The sequence below is a fragment of the Silurus meridionalis genome, chromosome 15 (genome assembly GCF_014805685.1).
Source record: "Silurus meridionalis isolate SWU-2019-XX chromosome 15, ASM1480568v1, whole genome shotgun sequence".
NCBI lineage: Eukaryota > Metazoa > Chordata > Actinopteri > Siluriformes > Siluridae > Silurus > Silurus meridionalis.
Window position 1 is genome coordinate 11648673 of NC_060898.1, and position 22321 is coordinate 11670993.

The window sequence follows — 22321 nt, forward strand, 5'->3', positions numbered from 1 at the left end:
CAGGTTATTACGTTTCCACACCACAAGGTTTTGCAGGAAAGCCAAAGCAATATGCAGTGATGGTTACTGTGGAAAATCCATTTGTCCTTTAACGTATTGTAACAGCATGCAGACCTACAGAGTGTGTAGTGCTGCAGCAGCATCGTGTCGAAAGGCTGCCGCTTCTTAGCGGCCCTTGCGTCCTAAAAAAGACAAGCATTTCGCCTAAACGGCTGCTTCTATCGGCTCGTACTGGCGCATGCGCGTGCGTGGTGTGCGCGCGTGTCTGTTTGTGTGTGCGTTAGTTAGACAGAGCGTGTTTGTGCGCGCGCGCGCGGTCGCTGTGTGCGCCGCTCGCTTCATCCGAGGACGAGATGCAGAGGAGTCGAGCGCGTCCGTGCGGCTCTTCATCACGCTGAAGAAAAAAAAAAACAAACGAAAAGAAAAACCCCGACTCATTCCGACTCGACAACCTGTGCCGAGCACGAACACGCGGGGTCGTTTGTTGGCGCGGGGGGTGGTCTCGTCCGTCGACGCGTATATGCATGTGTTCCGCACCGAACGGGCGAAAGAGCCGCCCCGGATCCGCAGGCCGCATGTTTCAGCTGGGCAAAGCGGCGCGCAGCGAACCCGAGCGGCGAGAGAGCACGGACAGCGCCCGCAGGGGAGGACACCGCGCTGTGGAGCACTGCAGAGCGGTAGGTTTTATTTATATATATATATATATATATATATATATATATATATATATATATATATATATATATATACCGCAGTGTTCACGTCGCGTCAGTCTTATCCGCATTTCATCACGCTGGGGCTTTTTCAAATTTTGCAGTGGTTTTTTTTCCCCCTAAAATGCGCACCGCCGCATTTGTCGGTAATTGTAGCAAATCAGTAACAGGCTTTATAATGACCGATTGTGCCCTGATGTGATTGTTGTCAGGCTGGCTGTTGGTAATGCCCTGCTACGGGTGTCAAATGATCTGTTCATTAATAATAGCAAGATGTTTTGTGGGTAATTTGCCCCGGAGAATGAGCTTTCCCAGTATCGTGACTCACGCAGATTAATTTTCAGGCTAGAACGCAGTCATCTGGAGATGTCACATCCACACCATGATACATCGAAGCATGATATGTGATGGTAACTATTCTGTTTTTTAGCAGAGCACTGTGAATGCTTTGTGTTTACGTCTAAGTTTGACCCTTTGCATGGTCATATGGACCATTACAAATCTTTTAGAACGCCTCAGTGCCCACTGGACACCTCAAATGAGACTGTTTCGTCTAATTGTTGTGAACTAACAGAATGTCATGTAACATGTCAAGTAGTGTTCAGGTGAAACACTCAATACAGAGAACACCAAGCATCACAGATACGGAACATAAGCATCTTTCTATTTTAAACTATAAAGCCACATCAATGGCCACAAGGTCACCATTAGACTTGAGCAGACTTCTAAGAATTTCAAGCCTTCCTGGAAAAGCACAGAGATAGTCACGTAATACTGTACACTTCCAGAGAAACCATGTATTATGATACCTTACCTAATGATGTGTGATGCTGGTCACTGTCCTGATTTATACATCATCACCCTTAGAAAGCTTTGTGTTTGTGTGCAGGCGGTACAGGAGTTTAACACTCTGGTGGCACTCCACCGTGAGCAGGTCATCTCCATAGGAGAGATCACGGCTGATTGTCCAACTCTGAGGGCACGTATGCACAGCACACGCATCAAAGGTTGCACGGTGGCTCAGAGCGCCTACCAGCACCTCACACTCATCTCTGGGTAAGCAACTTTTCAGTGATCATTAGTTTCATGCTTTGGACAGATGAGTGTCCCTCTCATACGTGACACATTGTTCTTTCTGGATTCATAGGCCAGAGGATGGCGAGATCCACCCTGAAATATGCAGGCTGTTCATCCAGCTGCAGTGCTGCTTGGAGATGTACATCACCGAGATGCTCAAGTCCTTGTGTTTGTTGGGTGTGCTGCAGCTCCACAGGAAAGGTGAGGAACTGCATGAGAACAGCAGGGGGCGACATTTGAGCATAAAACGGCCAGTCTCAGTCTGGCCTGGTGAAACTCTCAACTGTAGTCAAAGCGTGTACAGCAGGTGGCAGTGTTAACACCATACAGTCCGCAAAAGTCACTGCAGAAGATCGTGGTTTAGGAAAACATTATAGACATCACAGTCCACTTGACCCGCTTGCACATTTGGTGTTTTGTCAAAGTATTACAATGATATCACTATTATATTAGGTCTAATTGACCACTGCTACTAGAATGACAATTCTTCACAGAGTTATTAAGAATACAAACAGAAATCATTCTTAGATAAAGGGTTCTTTAACATTTACATTTAAAGAAAATAGGTGCATTTACACACCTATTACTGCACACCTCAACAATGGGACTGCAATGAATGGGGTCCTCTCAAGGTATCTTCCTCATAAAATCTCAGGACCATCTCATACCATCTCTAGAAGTTTTTCCTTGCCATGGTCACCACTGGCTTGCTCATCAGGGATAAACAATTATAAGGAACTACCTTATATGCCAAAAACGTACACATTCTTTTATTTAAGCTTATTACCACTTTATCTGCATAAAGCTACTTTGGCACAATGCCCATTGTAAAAAGCGCTATACAAATAAATGAATTGAATTGAACTTTAAAAGTACAGTGAGTGATTAGGGGTTCTTAGTTTCCATAAAAGACCATATAAAGCTTAAGGTAACATAGGATTTAGAGAGGGTTAACTGAAAACAGTATAAGGGATCTATAATGCCATATATTACAGTTAAAGTTTGTATAAAGTTTTTAGACTGGGGGTCATCATTTCAGTTTAAATTCTGGCTACATTTTCTATTGCCACACTGATATGATTATAATAATAAGAATAATAAGAATAATGATGATAATAGGATCCCTGCTTGGGTTACACCCTATGTGGAGATTTTTTGCACGTTCTTCCCATGTTCTCTGGTTTCTACAGTTCCGCATCTCAGTAAATTGGATTGGCTTAAGGTTTGCCAAAGCTAAATGTGAAGTGAGTGTTTGAGTATTTACTGAACCTTGCCTTATTAAACTTGTGATACATGCAAAATAAATGTTTTTTGTTTGTTTGTTCTACACAGCAGCAAAAAATTGGAATTGTTACCAAATTGCTGTCAACATATCAACAGTAATAGCCAGTACACTTTAGCACACCATCTCATCACTGATTATATTCCTAAAGCATCATATTTCCATGAGATTTATTCTTGTTTTTGGCAGCTAAAAAAAAAAAAAACTTGTCAATTTCTATTTCTGTTATATATGTTTTTGCAAAAATGCTAAAAGGAAAATTGCTGAAAAAAACAACATATTTCAGTTCAGGTTTTTTTTTCAAATACTTTTATAAAATCACACTATATGCAAGTACTTGTGAGTTTATTAAATTATTGAAGTTAGACACTATATTTATTTTGGGTTTAAGGCATGTACATGCATTTAACCAGCAGATGTCACTATTATGATTTATAGTGATGATTCTCTAATTACCAGGTTTAAAGCAACAATATTCCCAAACATTATTCTGTTGCCTTTGAAACTGATTTGAAATAAATGGCCTTTTCCTGTAGACTCTCTGCATACTCTCTCTACATACAGTACAACTGATAGATGGATAGACGGATGGATAGATAGATAGATAGATAGATAGATAGATAGATAGATAGATAGATAGATAGATAGATAGATAGATAGATAGATAGATGTCCCCTTTTCCAATAACACCTCAAAACTGTCTAATGGTTTTTGCTTCCTGCAGGAAACGAGCCGTGCCCTGAGTCAAATGCAGACTGCAGGGTGGATGAAAGTTCTGATGTCCCAATATTGGAGGACAGGTCTTCATCACCTATCGACTTCCCTCATGAATCCTGGCTTGTGTGCACAGATATTGAAAACATAGAGAGGTATTTACTTAAATGAGCTCTGTGCATTAATGGAATTGTTAGAAGCTACCCTAAACGTTTTATATGAATTACTTATTTGAATAAAACTTTATTAAGATTTCAGTTGAGTGCACAAATTAGTCAAAATGCAAGAATCACATCCTATTTATAGAAATGTTTCTTGATAATAGAAAATTGCCCGACATGCTGTTATGTATTATTTCTCTTGTTATCCGACCAACAGTGTAAAAAAAGAATTGGCATTAAAATAAGTAATTGCATTATTTTCCTGATAGGATTGACAGTAAAAGTAAAATCTTCAGAAACTAAACATGAAAAAATCTGATCCAGATTCAGTCAAAAAGGATTTTTTTCAGTGACTTTATATCATATTTTGTAAGTTGTAAATAAAAACTCCAGATTTAATTAGTTGCAAAAGCAAACATCAGATTTACTTTGAAAATTGTTGTTCACATTGTCAAAAAACCTTTTCAATTTAAGAATAAACTTTACTTAAGAATCAACTCCACTATTAACCTGCTATATTTTTCTTTGACTTCTAGTGACATGCGTGAGATGAGAAATCTGCTAAGCAAACTCAGGGAGACTATGCCTTTGCCACTGAAGAACCAAGGTTTGTGCTAAACAATGTGTCCATTTATAAACAGATGACTAATGAACACATTCGTAATGTTCAAAGGTGTAAACTGTTATGGCTTCTCCCCCTGTGTGTAGATGACAGCAGTTTGCTGAACCTGACACCATACCCATTGGTGAGGCAGAGGAAGAGGCGTTTCTCTGGGCTCTGCTGCCTTGTGTCAGGATGAAGCACCCACAGTCTTTGCCTCTTGATGGCGACCTCGAGTTTCACTTGTCTATTTTGTTCACTGTAAATGTGCAACAGTAATCTAACTCTGTCAGCATCCTCACTACAGACTTAATTCTTTACTAGAGTGCAAACAGAAATGCTACCTGCCTCACCCTGCCTCACCCTGCCTCATCTTAACTCATCTTGCACCCTATTCCATATTGCCCCTGTCTAAATCTTGCCATCCATTTTTCATTTACCCTATTCTCTAAACATTCTGCCATGCCCACCATGCTGCCCACCTCAACCTGTCCTGTCCCACTCTGCTGAGCCTCTGAACTTACTAAAGAGGCTTTTATCAAAACCTTACCTTTTTTATTGTCGATTGTCCTTTTGTTTTCTGTCATTTGTGGTACAGTACGTATATGAACATGTCTTGAAAAGAAAACTCTAGAATCGGACATACTGTATTTTGTAAATATAATACTCTTTTTTTTTTTCTCCTTGTTTTATTTCCCCAATACTCGTCTTTGTCCCAAGTTGCAGTCAGGAAGTTTGTCCTCAGCGAGAGTGAACATATGCAACGATTTTCAGTGCAGGCTCCATGACTTTACTCCAGTTTAGTTCGGTCACTGTGCAAGGCTTCTTATTTAGTCTTCCATAAATGGGTAAAAAGTATACAATTACAATTCATTTTTAAGGGCACACAAGTGCTCTGCACTAAAGCCATTACTTCTTCATTCTTAACATGAAGACAGAATAGATTTATGTACATAATACAGTGTAATGTATACAAAAAGCTCAAGATTATTCATGTCCTGTTCTCTGGATGTTTTAAACATTCATTTGTGTGATTTGTGTGTGTTTTATGAGAGTCTGCAGCATGCTTCTAGTGTCCAGTATATTGGTATGCATAGAGTCCAACATCCATCATGTAAAGGCCATTTTATAATGATAATAAACTTCTTTTTTTTATTATAAGCTGTTTATGTTCATCTTTCCAGTTTCAAACATTACATACATTTGATTCTTTTATTGAAAGAACTGAAAGTAGAAGTTTCTGGAATTTTCAGGCCATAGATAAAGTGCCTCAGTAAGTTTCCTCACTTTTCCCAAATGTAATACATAGACCAAGATTGCAACTGCAATCCTTATGCATTTTACATAAAATGTAGGCTTCAAGCTGTTAATTTAGCATCATGCAAACTGGATACCTAAACCAGCATAAGCTCAAATTAAGAAAGAATGTGAAAAAAATTAAACATTGGTGGCAGTTCCAGACTGCAGTAAAGCAGTGACCTTCTGAAAGTGACATTTCATTTGAGGACTGATCATTTCTGAGCTTTTGTTTACTGCTGGAGTACGACGACTGGCAACTCACAATAACAACTACAGTTTATTATGCCATTTGGGGTTTTCAAATGCTTTAGCATCATACTATGTTAAAGAGACTTTTGACCTGTCATATGTACTTGACAACAATTAAATACCAAATGATGCAGCACCCCTGGAGCACAGAAAAGAAAGAGCCTTGCTCGTGGACACAAGAGTGGCAGCTTGGTTATATTGTGGCTTGAGCCCATGACTTTCTAATCAGTAACCCACAACCATTGAGCTAAAACTTGCTAAGAAGTGTAGCCTTAAGTTTGAGTTATGTGAGTTAAGTTGAGTTAAGTGTTAAAAGGAATTTGTAGGTAAATACATTAAGTATATAATTTGTAACAATGTTTTATTTTTACTTTATAGCAAAAAGTATGTGGGCACCTAATAATCACAACCATATCTGGTTAGTCAACAAACTGTTGCTACAAACTCAATACCCACAATTGTCTAGAATGTGGAAAAGTGAGTAAAATGCAGAAAGTGAAAACACTTTTTTTGTGATGAACTGGAACACTGATGGCACACCGGGTCTTCTGAAGAGTGAAGACTAAATCAGCTACTATACTATACTATACTATACTATACTATACAATACTATACTATACTATACTCTACTTTACTATAAAATACTATACTGTACTATACTATACTATACCATACACAGCTACTATACCAGGGGTCACCAACCTTTTTCTACTTCTTAATGTGAAGGGCTACCAGTTTAATACTCACTTCTGAAATAACAAATTTGCTCAATTTACCTTTAATTATATGTTATTATTATTAATTAATTATATTCATCTATATCTAGTTATCTATAGTTTAATATTGTAATTTTCAAATTCACACCAATGCAAATGTGATTTAAAAAAGAATAGCAACAAAAAAAAAAATTAGATGCAGCTCACTGGTGATGCTATTTTTAGAAAAGGCCCATGGGCAACTCGTGTGTTTCTTGTTGGTGACCCCTGTACTATACTATACTATACTATACTATACTATACTATATACTATACTATACTATACTATACTATACAGCTATTATATCTAAAATGACATGTTTCAACAACAGACAAAAACATATGGGTGTGACTGGTCAGGTGTCCCCCTACCTTTATCCATACAGTGTAGCTACAGTCCTGTGATAAAATATTTAAAGTATTTATCCAGAATTTTTATATTTGTGCATTTTTTTTTACACTTAATTGATTCAGATCTTCAAGATAATTTTAATATTTCACAGTGATAACCTGAGTAAACACAAAAAGCAAACGATAATTGAATTTATTATGGAAAAAAAGCTGTCCAAACCTGATCTATGTGGAAAAAAGAATTGTCCCAAACCTAATAACTGGTTGTACTACCAATGGTGGCAACAAGTGCAATCAAGTGTTTGGCATTTAGCATTTTGTCAACTGGCATTTAGTCCTTTACATTGCTGTAGAGGAAATTTGGACCACTCTTCTTTGCAGAATTGTTTAAATTCATTAGAGGGTTTTCAAGCAAGAACATCCTTTTTAATAACATGCCACAGCAGCTCTATTGGATTTAAGTCTGGACTCCTACTAGGCCTCTCCAAAACCTTAATTTTATTTATTTGAGCCATTCAGAGGTGGACTTGCTGGTGTGTTTTAAATCATTTTCTGCTGCAAAAACCAAGTGTGATGGAACTTGAGGTCATGAACTGATGGCCAAATATTCTCCTTCAGGATTTTCTTGTGGAGTTTAGAATTTGTTCCATCAATTATGACAAGTTGTCCAGGTCCTGAAGCAACAAAACAGCTCCAGATCATCATATTAACACCATCCATCATGTTATTTTATTTTATTATTTTTTTTTTTAAATAAAATGCTGTGTTAGTTTTATACCAGATGTAACGGGACACACCTTCCAAAAATTATAATTTTTTTTGTCTCATCAGTTCATAGAATATTTGCCCAAAAGTCTTGAAGATATGAAATATTTAACTGTGACAAATATGCAGACAAAAATTCAGGAAGGGGGCAAATACTTTTTTCACTGCAGTGTATAAACTTTATTACCTAATTAGCTCCATTGGAAAAAACAAAAACAAAAAAACTTGAGATGGTAAAAATGTTTTGTTCATAAATTATGATCGATAAATGACTCCAGGGTGGAGTGTTTTACAGAGTGTTTCAACCTCTCTGCATGTCCCCCTCTCTCATTTTAACAACGGATGTCCAAGAGGGTCAGAGGTCAGAGGTTGTGCAGAGTAGAACCAGGAGGAGAGCTTCCAGCTGCTGGATTTACGGTAAATTGAGGGCTGGCCTGTTGGATAAGGGGCCGGGGGATGAGGGGGAGAAAGTTGAAAAGGAAGGACACATAGACAGGGTAATAATTCACTCTGGATTCTTGCGTCAATGGTCATTCCTTTAAGTCTAACCTTTGCAGTGGGACATCTTGTGAAAAGGACCAGTGAAAGCAATGAACTGTGAATAAACATTATTTAAAACAGCTTAGGGCATTGAACACAAAGCTAATCTGGACATACTAAGTGAGTCTACAGTATTTGGTAGGTCATTGATTATTTATTATCATTCTGTTAACATTTTAAAAAGCATATCTAATTCATGTTTCTTTACTTCTCCTCTAAATCATATTGTTGTACTTCTCTAAGGCATATGTTTCCATTTAGCTCAAAAGTCTGAACTTCTCCTTTGTATATTTCTGTTCTTCTCTTGTAAATCACACATTTCTTCTTCTCTAGTGCATACATTTTGTACTTTTCAATGCATGTTTTGTGCTTCGTTTCTTGCTTCTACAATGCTTACTATAATATAATGGTATTTAAAAAGTATATATGGGTGTAAATGGTTAAATGTCCACAAACCATATACTACATTTCAGAAATACAAATTAGCTTTAGGACTTGGTGGTGGAGGTCACTGAAGGAAACTGAAGTCATCTTCAACTTGCTCTGCCAAATTCTGAATGTCAGAGATTTTCTAGTCAATTTAGTCAAATGAAATTGGCTTAAAAAAATCACGAGTCCCCTTGTCTTAAAAGTTGCAAGTACAGGGCACACAAATAAAGCAAAATATTTAAGCTATTGGACAAGGGCCAAAAACAATTTTTTATTTTAAGGTACAATAATTTTTTCTTTCCTTGTTATAATATATACACAAAAGGAGACCTGAGATTAAGTGTTTCCATTTAAGATACTGACCAACCAAATTATCAAGAACTCCATTATAATATTGGGTTAAACTGCATTCTTAGATGCATTTATATATTAACCATGGTTGTAAATAGTTCTTATTTGTGTTGTATCTTATTTGAGTGCTTTCTGTCCTTCCTGTCAGTTCAGACCCATCTGAACACTTTTTTCTTCTTTTTTACCTCATCTAGGAAATAAAAATGCAATTGCACACACCTCCCAATTATGAACTGTGAACTAGTGCTGTAGCTGAGCTTGAACAATTGTCACAACTAGAATTCAAACATTATGCTGATAATTAGCACATAATTAGAACAATATTATTGTTGTATAATTTATATAAACACATGCACACACACACACACACACACACACACACACACACACACACACACACACACACATTAAATTGCATATTTTGCACAGCTTTACTTTTTTTTACGGTATTCAATCTCAATTTCAATGAAATTCAATCTATTTGGATACACTTAAATTTATATATTTTTATACTTGTAACCATATTTCTATTTGTATTGTTGATTTAATTTCTATTATTTATTATTCTCTTTTTTATTTCATTTTATTTTATTAAATATAAATTTTATTAAATTATTACATTGTAAATTGTTTCATTCCTGTATCCTAGTTTTATTTTGCAACTTTTTTTATTCTGCAGTTATTTTAATCGAATTTTAAGTAATGCAGCGTTGTGTAAAAAGCGTTTCACCGCATTTTGTGCTGTGTAAACTGTTGAAATTTGAATTTGAGAACACACCCACTTTAGGTTTAAATTCATATAAAGATGCATACATGAATATTTGGAGTACTAAACAGATACAGATTTTGGCAGAGTGATATTCTTCAAGTCATTTTATGTTGAAACTTCATGTACTAGGCATATGCCACTGAAAAAATCTCTACTTTAACCCAAATCTGCCCTTCTTTAGAATTTGTGCTTTAATGGGTCACATCAGGTTCCTCCTCACATTCCTTTTAATCCTGGCCTCAGTCACAGCCATTTTTGGCTGTTACTGTGATCATTATTCATGGACTTCGTGGTCCATTTGCACTAAGACTTGTGAGCAGGGGACTCAGGAACGTACCAGGTATGCTTGATTCAACATATCATTTTTAACTTGAGTTGTATCATGCCAGTTTTCTTGAAAATTGTATTGACTATTTGACAGAAATGTCCAGTATGATGATTACTGGAACAAGCACAACTGTGCAAGGCTATGTCAGATACATGAGCGCCGGACATGTAACGTGGATCCATGTCCTATAAACTGCGAACTGACTAGTTTTGGACCCTGGTCAGAGTGTTCACCCTGTGCCAAAAAAATTGTGGGTAAAAATCAATCTAAGCTCTCTCTTGTTTTCTCTCTCTCTTTTTCCCTTTATTTTACCCTATTTCTTCATGTCTTTATGTTGTTTTTTTAATAGTTTAGAACCAGGTATGTCCAGAGGCCTGCCCAGTTTGGGGGACAGGACTGCAATGAACCTTTGATGGAGGAACTACCTTGTCATCCTTCTAAAGAATGTGCAATTGAAAAACTCAACTGCAAGGACAAATTCACTTGTGATAACGGTACTTGACCATGTTCTCACTGCAGCTTCTAATTCAGATTTTCATGCACAACAGCCTCAATGGTTTACAATAAATTATGCAAAAACAAATTCAGTGAGAATCATTTCTGTGGACAGAAAATAAAGAGCTTGTGAGCTTTGCTGACATGTTTGAAACATAGTGTGGTCTTCTGCTGTTTGGTTTTTGTTGTTGATGATTTGTTTTACCCAGGGTTGTAAAGAATGGTTATTATAGGTAGTGAAGAATTCCTGTCAGTTCAATATCAATCTAGCTATTCTCCTCAGACCTTTCTTATCTATGGCATTTTCTGTCTGCATTTTGAGAAATGATTCTCACTGAATTTGTTTTTGCATAATTCATTGTAAACCATTGAGGCTGTTGTGCATGAAAATCCCAGGGAAAGTGTTTGAATTAAATAATTAAAATTTTATTCACCTTTTTAAGTTGATGTGAACATTAACTCAAGCTCTTGACTGGTATATGCAGTATTCTATGTCCACATAATTGGCTAATTGGACAATTGCATGAATAAGCAGTAATAGTATTAATGTAATGCCAGTAAACATATACATATCTATATACTGTATATAAGTAACTGGACATGTCTTTTAAGCTGCCAGTAAAAATTGCAAAAACATTGTGAGTTCTGATTGATTTGATTCACATAAAAAAGATTGTGGCTTATTAAGATTGTAATTGATTTATATTATAGGTTTGCTGGATTGTGAAGAAATCATTTGTGAATTGTTTGTACACTCACACCAGCTCCATATGCAGTACTTAGGACACTTGTTTTATTGACAGTGACATTTACTTGATTCATCAGACCTACTGGAATACAAATTACTTAATTTTTATACCTGGCCTATTTTGAAGAAATGTGAACATTCTAGAATATAATGATTCTATGGTGGTTGCTAGGTATGAAGTCATAGATTCTTAGCTTGATCCTGGAGAAGTTTTGTGTTTTCCCTGTTCCCACCTCATATGATTTGACCAATCAGCAAAGTTCAAGTTATTTTAGAGTTGTGTTGGAGCAGGAAAAACACACACACACACACACACACACACACACACACACACACACACACAGTTTAATTCCACTGAAGATCCATACTACAGAAAATAATTATTTTCAATAAACTTTCAACAGGCAGATGTATAAAAGCTAACCTTGAGTGTAACGGCCAGAATGACTGCCTGGACAACTCTGATGAGAAGAACTGTGGCAAAATTAATTATGTGTGTCCTGAACAAAGAAATTTTTACGTCATTCCTGGAGTGGATCTCATTGGAAATGGGTAAGAATAATCTGGACAACAGATCTCATGATTTAAACATCATAGAATTGTCAAGCAAGTAAAAGTGTGAGATGTGAGATGAATTCATTATGGAAATTTTACTGATTTACAAAATAATTCACGTAAAAGCTGATTTCTTGTGTTGGACTCCAGGTTTGATGTTATTGCAGAGAAGAAGAGAGCTGCTGTCCTAGACAACTCCTTCTTAGGGGATGAATGTGTCTTAAACCGCAGCAGAGAAAACAGAAAAATCTACCGCATCCCAGCCAACATTGAGATCTATAACATAAAAGTGAGTTTATTTCTTATCTTTAACTGTGCTTGTCCCTACCTATTTTTATTTATTTATTTATTTTACAGTTGTGTTGACTTTTATTTATCCCTTAATTTCGATCTATCAGGTGGAACAACTTGAGGACATTAAGGAGAGCCCACCCGTGCAAGCAAATGAGATCACCTTGTCTAGTCAGAGATCTTATACTGGAGATACTCTAATGGATTCAGGCTGGGGAGTACCCATCTTGCTCGGCTCCTTCCAAAGATCACACAAGGGAAATTCCTTCAAAGAAGAACTGAAGGCATTTCAAAAAAAGGTAAAGAAAGTTAGGTAATATGTTACAGTAAGAGTTTCAAAATTATAATCTACAATGCTACAATGCTGCTTAAACCACTGTTTATTAAGGCTTAGTTACTAATACATTAAACATAAACCATTTTTTTCATAAATTATACCTACTTTTTCCCAGGTAAATAGATATCACACTGCTGATTATCATGATTACTAATATTCTTACAAGTATTTTTGTATTGGAACTTTAGTAAAATGTATTTATTCAATTATGCGAATAAGGGTTTAACGTAATTATTCATTAAATAATCACTTTATCCTGGTCAGGGTGCCACTGGATCTAGAGCATGTCCCACCTGTTCATCACAATTATTTGATAGACCTTCAAAATTACATAATCTTGACACCTCAATGCCCATTCTCTTCCAAAGACTTTTATCAGTCTGTGGTCAAAACACACACATAATGAGTCTACAGTTTACTCTTGAATTTGTTTGCCCAAAGTTGTATTTCTTTCTTGTGACTGTTTAGGTGTTTCTGTGAAGGCGTTAATAGTAATAGTAATAGTATTAGTAATAATAATAGTAATAATAATGATAATGTAAAAAAAAAAAAAATAATAATAATAATAAAATAATAATAATAATAATAATAATATTATTATTATTATTATTATTATTATTATTATTATTATTATTATTACTACTACTACTACTACTCTACGAATGTATTCTATTCATTAACTAATCCCTGATTAGGATAATGTGTTTGATGATGAATAAATAAAATGCTAACAAAATACAACATTATTAAAAGAAGTTATAAAAAGTAATCATGCCAGAGTGATATTGACAAATGATAGGAAACCTGAAAAATAAAAAGTAAATAAAATTTTATTGACATTCAAATATATTCTAATAAGAAAATGTTTCTAATCTGTGTTGCAGGACTCTGAGTACATCCATCTTCACCAGGTTATAGCAACGGCTACTTTTAAAACAAAATCAACTGACCTATACCTTTCATACCCATTTCTGACCTTCCTCAACAACCTGCCTTTGGACTACAACTATGCCCTTTACAGGCAGATCTTCGAGATTTATGGAACCCACTACTTTAGTTCTGGTACAATGGGAGGGCAGTATGATCTGCTTTTTCAATATGATCGTGAACAGCTCAAATCTGAAGGTATTTAACACAATGGCATAGCTGAGATATAATAAATAACTAAATGTTATTTCGTGCAGTGTCACTTTTATTGTTTATTATTTTCAGGTTGTAGCACGGCGCAGTCCTCTAAGAACATCAAAAATGAATTTTCAGTCTTCCTCCTCCTTTATTTTACACATTCACATAGTCAAACTCATGGAACAACCACCGAAACTATAAAATATGAAGGTATTGTCGGTTTTGCCTCTTACCTAATGTATCCATTAGTAATAGGATGCTTGCACCCTAAATATCTTCACAAGCTATAATCTATGTATCTAAACTCTAACTGAATAGGCTCCACAAGGATATCTCCTGTCAGCAACCTCACAATATTTTTCTGTTCCACAAGCTAAATACAAGAGAAGCAGTAACACTGCAATTAGTAAATTAGTAAATGATCCAAACTGTAAAAATTCCTTCCCTCAAGACATTTTGTAACAGAATTTGTAAATTAGTCCTTCTCAAATGTTAACATTTAATTAGCAATTATTTACTTGTAATTATATTTGATATATTTCATTTTTCCCCCTGAGCTATAACAACTCAGATTTACCTACATTACCACTTTATCTTTACCTATTAATTTAATGATAAATTACATTTTTGTTCTTCCATATTTCTTCCTTTTCTTTTTCTTTTTTTAGCACTTTCTTATTTTAGCTCTATTGTTGTTATTTATAATAATTATTTCATATTGAAAATCTTCACAATTACGCAAAAACTAGCAGTCACAGTTCAGGTATAACTAATTTAAATTTAAAATAAAACACTTGATTACATTTGGAATAAAGGACATTGTTTTTTTTGTTTTTTTTATAAGTAGACTTCTTATTTTTTCTTTTGCTATACATTTTCATATGTAAAGCATTATATTGATATTTTCCTCAGGATCATTTATGCAAAAATCTGAGAAATCCATATCATCAGTGAGGGGAGGAAGAGCAGAGTATGCCGCAGCTCTGTCTTGGGAACAGAAAGGATCTCCACCAGACAGCACGACTTACAAGGATTGGGTTGCATCTACCATAGACAACCCCGGTGTCATAGATTATGAGGTCTGTTTTAACTTCAATATTCAAACCTACACATAGATCCAGCTCCTTCTACCTGGGTGGAGTCAAACAAAACATCCAGGGGGTGTTAATTTGCCTTTCATGATTTAGCGTTCAGCATTGTTGCAGTACTTGATCAGGTCCAGCTCCATCCCCACCATCCCTAAACTTTAGGTTCTGCTGCAAAAACTGTCTATCCTCAGTCACTTTTTTAATTTCTGTTTTTTATTTTATGTATATACAGTTTAAAAGTACAGCGACTCAAATGAAGTCATATTAAATTCAGATTTAAAAATAGATAAAATATAACCATAGTTTATTTCTAGGCAATCAAATCATGGAACTGTGCAGAACCCTGAAGCCTCTAATAATTAACATATTCACACTGAACACACATGCATCCTGTTTTTGAATAAAAAACATACAAAAAATGTTAGTCAGTCATGTCATGTCAGATTTATACTTTCTACTATACATTTTTACCCAGCTGAAGCCCATGCTGGATCTTGTACGTGGCATTCCCTGTGCTGTGACTAAGAGGCGGCACATGCGGAGGGCTATGGCTGAGTATATGCAATCCTTCGATTCATGTAAATGTGCCCCATGTCCCAATAATGGCCGTCCCACATTGTCAGGAACAGAGTGTGTGTGTATATGCCAGACTGGAACCTTCGGAGACAACTGCATTAAACGAGCTAAGGACTACACCTCAGGTTTTATTTTTAATTTTTTATTAAGCACTTAAAATAACTGACTTAGGGATGCAGTGATTATAATCATCATTAAAATAGAATTAAGTCAAAGAGGTCGATTAATTAATATACTTTTGCTGTAGAAGATGTAATAAGGCATCACATTTCCTAACTTGATTAATAAAAATATTAGTTTATGATGTGTTTATGACATGGTTATGCCAGTGTTAGGTTGCAAAGTGTAAAGGTTGCTGGTACACACCATTTTCTGTCTACTAAAGATTTTACAGATGCAAATAAGCAAATTTACTGTGATATAGTATATAAGTACTGTAAATTATTTTTTACAATGTGCTTAAAAAGGGCTACTTAATGGTCTTCTAGGGGTGCAGTGGTTCTAGTTAGAAATCCTCTGTTCTACATAAAATCTCCACTAAAGAAACAAACAGAAGAATGATTTGCAATATTAGATTATATAATGGTACAGATGAGTTCTTTTGAATGCATGTGTGCTATTTTCTTCATGTGTAGTGGCAGTTGATGGTTACTGGACCTGCTGGAGCTCTTGGAGTGTTTGTGATGCGAGCTTAACAAGGAGCCGCACCCGTTCCTGTAGCAACCCTACTCCCCAAAATGGAGGTAAACCCTGCCAGGGCCCAGCTCGTCAGCAGGACGAGTGCAAAATCTCTATCTTCCAAGAGTAAGTGTACACAGCAACTTGAGGAAATATGTAGCTGTGATTCTCTAAAGCACTTCCGATATCCTTATTTATTTATTTCTCACAGGAAGGATGTGTGTATCAATGATGATGACTTTACGTATGAAGGAGACTCTGAGAGTGTTCTGCCATCGGGAGCGACTGGTTGTGCCAAACCCAGACCTCCTGCCAACAGTCATCTCAGAGTTAGCTCTCTCTCTCACTCTCTCTAGCTCTCTCTCCCACAAACACACATACACACACATACTCACACACACACACACACACACACACACACACACACACACACACACACACACACACTATCATGCTCTCTCTCTGTTCACAGGGTCCATTGCTGGGTCTAAGTGGGTTTTATCATTCATAGTCAAATGTCTTTAAAAAAATTATGCTAATGTGTAAGTACTTAAAATGCACCATTATAATATGCTTTGTAGAAAAAATTCTTCCTCAGGGGTTTAAACCTTAATAACCTAAAAGTTTTAGATTCACAAAGCACAGATAAAAAACAAAGAACAGATAAAAAAAAAACTGTTCATCAAAGGTTCTGTGAATTATTACAGAATGAAAACAGAAAATAGTTTTCGAACTTGATTAAGTTGATTTTGAGGTGTATGTAAAAGGCTTCACTGCATTATGGATGTAAGATTAATTGCTGTTCTGTGTTGTTGGTAAAAAAACAACTATCTGAAATGTTTTGAAAAAGTGTACTCATTATTGACAAATGTTTGTGACCAACTACAAATAAGATTTTGAGAAGTGAGTGCTGTAATTGAGCTTTCAAACACAGCACCTGCATCTATACCTCAAATGTTTTATATCTTTATATCCTAGTATACCTCACTATCTTTTTTTTCCCTTTCATTTTTTTTTCTATTTTAGTTTAACAAGCGTGTATATGATTATGGAGATCCTGAGGAGTTTGTGTGTTTCACTGGTTATGAGCTGAAAGGTTACCAAATCATTCGGTGTCGGCAGGATGGAAAATGGGAGAAGGCAAAGGGCAGCTGCATCAGTACGTCTATAATCTATTAGCTATCAGCTAATGGTAAAAATCATATGAACAATAATGATATGTTTGACATCCAAGTTTGGCTGCTTATGTTTTGTAAGGAAATAAAGTACTATTACTAATACTATAATAAAGTGGTATGATTTTATAGGAAAGTACTTAGTCACTTTTGATAATTTTCCTTTAAACTCTATATTCTGAATTCCCTTTTTTTCAGAGAGGGTATGCTCCAGACCTAATCTGCCAAATGATGTGAAGATAAGCCCCATCAAAGAAGAGTACAGTATTGGTTCCAGTTTCTCTCTAAGCTGCTCAGGCAGAGCCATGAGCCTATCAGGACCACGCTACTACACCTGCACTGAAGCACTTACCTGGGACCCGTCCATTCCTGCTGACATACACTGCGAAAGTGGTAATAATAAAATCTACATCCTTGGACAATTCTTAACAGACTGTGTTTAATTAGTGATGGCTTATTATTTTATTTTATTTGCATTTCCATTGCTGTACAATTTATCCACACTGTATATTCTAAAAAGTTTACTTAAAAAAAAGTTTGGAAACTAACTTACATTTTTTTTTTAAGTTTAGTAATCAGTCGAAAGAAAAAAAAAAAAAAAAACGCAAATTCTTTCCTAGTAACAACTAAAATACTAGTATATTAGAGTACATTTTTAGAGTACATACAAAGTATATTTTTAGAGTACATTTTTTTATTTAGTTTCGCACGGCCTGCAGATTATCTTAATATAATAAGCATGCAAACTATTTTTATCAACACATTATTCCCAAACAATTAAACTATTTCCCTAAGTATCATAAAAGCTAGTTGACACTTTTCTGTAGAGTTGTTATTGAATATTGAATATTAAATAAGTCACTTTACAGATAATCATGATAGACCATGATCGAGTAAACCAGGTTTACTCGTGCCAATCCATGGTTAAAAATTCTTAAAATTTTCTAGGGAAATAAATAATTAGCAAATGTATATATAACAAATTCAGATAACTAATTTAAACTAAACAAATGTTTTTAAATAGGGCACAGTGGTCAAAAATATTGTAAAATTCTAAGTTGCTAACATTGGCTACTCTGGGGTAATTAGTTCCACAAAATACTGTAGCATGTATCTAACAGCTTATAGAAAATGCAACAAAAATTAAGACTATAAAATGAGATTACTTTCAATTTGTTGGAAAAAAAACGACATCTTCTAAACCGAATCTTTCATGCGTATACTTCATCAAGGCATAGATGATATAGCTAGATGGAAATCGTGCTCGAATGCGCATGCATAATTTGGAATTTGGAATATTTTAATTTTACCAACAATTAAACATTAGACAAAGTTATAGAACAGTAAACTCAACAATTTGGTTAAAATCAGGTAAAGGTACTGATATTTTTATAGTAAAATCGACTATTCCATTATACAGTAAACTGAAGACATGACATGAAATATAAAAATGCTGGAAGCATGAAAAAGTTTTGTTATAAGAAAACTGTATAACTGTATCTTTTCCAGCAATTTCAGAATATAGTCTAAGTAACACAACACTACACCACAACACATGACACCACATCATGGGGCTCTTTAGGAATACTGTAGTTAATTATAGCATAACCTCTAAGCCACATTTGAAAAATAATCCTACTATTGCAGGCTTCTACACAGGTCATTTAATGCTTCTCCCAAAAAGCAAACTAAACATAATTTAAGGTAGAAACTTTACATTTGTAAACTTGTCATTTATTTTACTTCAATTTATTTCATTTATTTCCTTTGTCTAACCTAAGATTTCAGCAGGATATCTCAAGAATGAATTGTTCAATGGGATTTTAGTGATAATTATAATTGTAAACCACAACCAACTGATTAGATCTAGAAAATGATCCAAACAAGGTCAAGGACACAATGAGGAGACATGTCTAAAAAGCTTCCTTCTCGTCACATGTGCACCTTGTATTCAGTAAAATGTTTACATGCTGTTTTTGCACCTTTTATACTACAGTATAATGTTTACATGCTGCCTTTGCACCTCCTTGCTGTTGTTTTTTTGCACTACATTGTTCTGTTCTGTTTGTACTTTCTCCTGGGTATAGTTTTTACATTTCTCCTCACACAGTACTGTATATTTAAGTATACAGTAGGTTTACTAGTCGGCGCTATACTTGGTTTTTGTCTTTTGTCTTGTCTTGTGTTGTCTGTCTGCACTCTGTCTGTCTGTACTGTTCTTTTGTTTGCACTGTTTGCACCAGGCTGCACTCGATGCACTTTATGTTGTTTGTTGTTTAGTGTAGCACCAGGGTTTCGGAGGAACGTTGTTTCGTTTTTACTGTGTACTGTGTACCACTGTGTATAGTGAAAATGACAATAAAAGCCATTTGACTTGACTTGACTTGACTTATCCATAGTACACATGTTTTAACATCAACAAACTTTTACAAAAGTTTTGAAAGTTTTTTTTTTGTTTTGTTTTGACTTGTTTTTTTTTTTTCATTAAAAAGTTTTATATGGTTAAAACATATCCTGCAGTGGAAACCTATTTATAGGTGTGTGCTGCTTTTACAATTTCTAAAAAATAATAGACATTATTATTTTACCATAGATGAGGTCTTTACACAAGACAGCAGCTGTCCCTTGGGACAACACCGCATGGGTTCCACATGTGTCTGCATTCCTCGAGAAGACTGCAGGTGAGTGCTTATTTTTAACACACATATAGGTTATTATTATAAATAAAATAATAAAAATATAAATATAGCTTATTTATAACCCACATATAACAAACCTTTTAGTGATTTGTTATTTGTAAAAGACACATTTACTTTGTAAAATGTTAAATATATTTGTATAAAGGTTTTTATAAATGATACAGTAATATTATATAAATACATTTATATAAATTAGATGAAGTGAAGGCCACATTTTCCACAAAGCTTTGTAGGTTATATTTAAAACCTTTAGTGTAAATGTCTTAAAATAAAATAGATTAATATGTTGATGAGAGAAATTCTAATTAAATACTGCATGCTGACTAATATACTAATATATGAATTCTATTCAGTAAATTTGATTTCTTTTCTTTAGCAGTATGGTCCTGACACAAGTTCCAGTTTAACACAAATGTTAATAATAATTTGCTTTTTAGAGTAATTTCTAGTACTTCTTTGTTTCTACAGTAGCAGTTCATTCACATGGACATGACGCACTGAAAAAAGGAGTGAAATTTATACATATAACGCGTATAGAGTATTTTGTATTTTTTGATTTCTTAGACAAAAGAATGAAAAATGAAGGGTGATGATTATTCATAACTAGAAATATCAACATTTTCAAGGCAATGTGACATTCCATTTCTAAAAATAAATTAAAAAGAGTTCATGTTCTTGGCGAATCATTTTGGGGCATATCGCGCATGTTTAGATTTGATCATACTGTAGAGCAATTTTTTTTAAGTGTGTGCCTTAACATTATCAGTGTGTTTTGGAAAATCCATTAATCTCTTGTAGGAAGTATAAGGACGATGTTTGTGCTTTGGACGTGACAAAAGGCAGTGCCGCAATGATGTCCATCTGCTCCTTTCACGCCAACCGTTGCCATGGAGACAAGTTGCAATTCATTAACGATGGTCCATGTAAAGGGAACGTGAACTGGGCCGTGTTCAGGGCCAGCCTTTCTCAGAAGAGCTCGGTGCAGGAGCCATGTGGATTAGACACCTGTTACGAGTGGGAGATCTGCACAGGTACATCTGCTCTCATGCCGAACACACTTCTGCATGCATGGGTTCTTATTTATCTACAATAATTAACTGAACAAATGACATCAGAGTGACATGTCGAACACTAGGTCTATGTTAATTGAATGCTGAGGCTTTTCAGTGCGGCAAATCAAATCCTTTCTTTTAAGTTGTGCAACCAGATTAATATCTTCCTTCAACATTTTTGTAACAATTTTTTTTTTTTTTTGGTAACTATGATCAAAGGACTAGCTAAAATACAATCACAGATAAAGTATTAGCTAATATACTAGTTTAGCAAATAGTTTAGTGAATATTGTAGTATAACTAATGAGAACTTGCTAATGTTCAAGCAAAGCCTATTAGGTAGCTAATAAAGCAATATAGCTACTGGAGTAGCTAATGCAATAGCATAGAAATTGACTAGCTAATACTGTACACTAACATAGAAATTAGAGCAGCTAAAATAGTACTATACCTCACTGAGTAACTAATGCCTTGGCTAATTTCTAATTGCGACACCCATTATATTCTCTCTTGTATTTTTATACAGCTGTATATGTTTCTTTGTGTTTATTCACAGGTTTGGATATCTGTCACTGCAAAATTCCCAGGGACTGTTCAACGACCGAGGGAAAAGCCTACTGTGTGACTATCCTGAAGCCTTTTAGGCAGCAGACCATGAATCTGTGCAAGTTGGCTACCATGAAGTGCAGTGGGATACAATTGGAAATTCATCATGAAGGTGAATGTTAAAGTCTACTGTAAATTTTGATTTATATTCAATATTTACACACAGAAAAGCTTAATCTGTGACATTTAAAGTCTATATTTGTACCCAAACTTGGATTTATAACTGATCATCAACCAAAGAGCTTACATTTTATATACATTTCACTTTGGTTCACTAAATATTAAATGTTTATGTGCAACACTATTGTGAATAAAATCATTTTCAAGTGTAATGTGTGTCTTGTCCTTTGAGCCAAATGTTTATAATGTTGTAAATTATAATTATAATGTTTAGCAAGTAATGGGACAAAGATTCTTTTGGTTTTGTGTATTTTGTCTCCTGACCTACATTTGTAACCTGTCATGATGAAAGACTGTGTCTGATTATATTCTCTATGTAAATTAAAATAAAA

General features: G+C 35.1%; 1 protein-coding gene across 1 annotated transcript; it reads left to right on the forward strand.

Annotated features, from left to right (window-relative positions):
* Positions 1–347: 347 nt before the first annotated feature.
* On the forward strand, positions 348–22141 carry c6 (complement component 6). Its single transcript, XM_046868307.1, has 24 exons — positions 348–677; positions 1603–1769; positions 1861–1991; positions 3797–3941; positions 4484–4554; positions 4656–4746; positions 6475–6480; positions 10238–10396; positions 10478–10634; positions 10734–10878; positions 12032–12179; positions 12333–12471; positions 12581–12772; positions 13695–13935; positions 14023–14145; positions 14848–15014; positions 15499–15724; positions 16235–16403; positions 16489–16606; positions 17304–17436; positions 17651–17845; positions 20046–20133; positions 20950–21182; positions 21760–22141. Exons 1-24 carry the CDS (start codon positions 525–527, stop codon positions 21930–21932), a joined length of 3570 nt encoding a protein of 1189 aa, XP_046724263.1. The 5' UTR covers positions 348–524; the 3' UTR covers positions 21933–22141.
* The last annotated feature ends 180 nt before the right edge of the window (positions 22142–22321 follow it).

Coding starts and splice junctions, on each gene's coding strand:
- c6 (XM_046868307.1), top strand. CDS start 525: ATGTGTTCCGCACCGAACGGGCGAAAGAGCCGCCCCGGATCCGCAGGC. Junction 12,180..12,332: donor GTGGATCTCATTGGAAATGG/GTAAGAATAATC, acceptor GTTGGACTCCAG/GTTTGATGTTATTGCAGAGA. Junction 12,773..13,694: donor TGAAGGCATTTCAAAAAAAG/GTAAAGAAAGTT, acceptor TCTGTGTTGCAG/GACTCTGAGTACATCCATCT.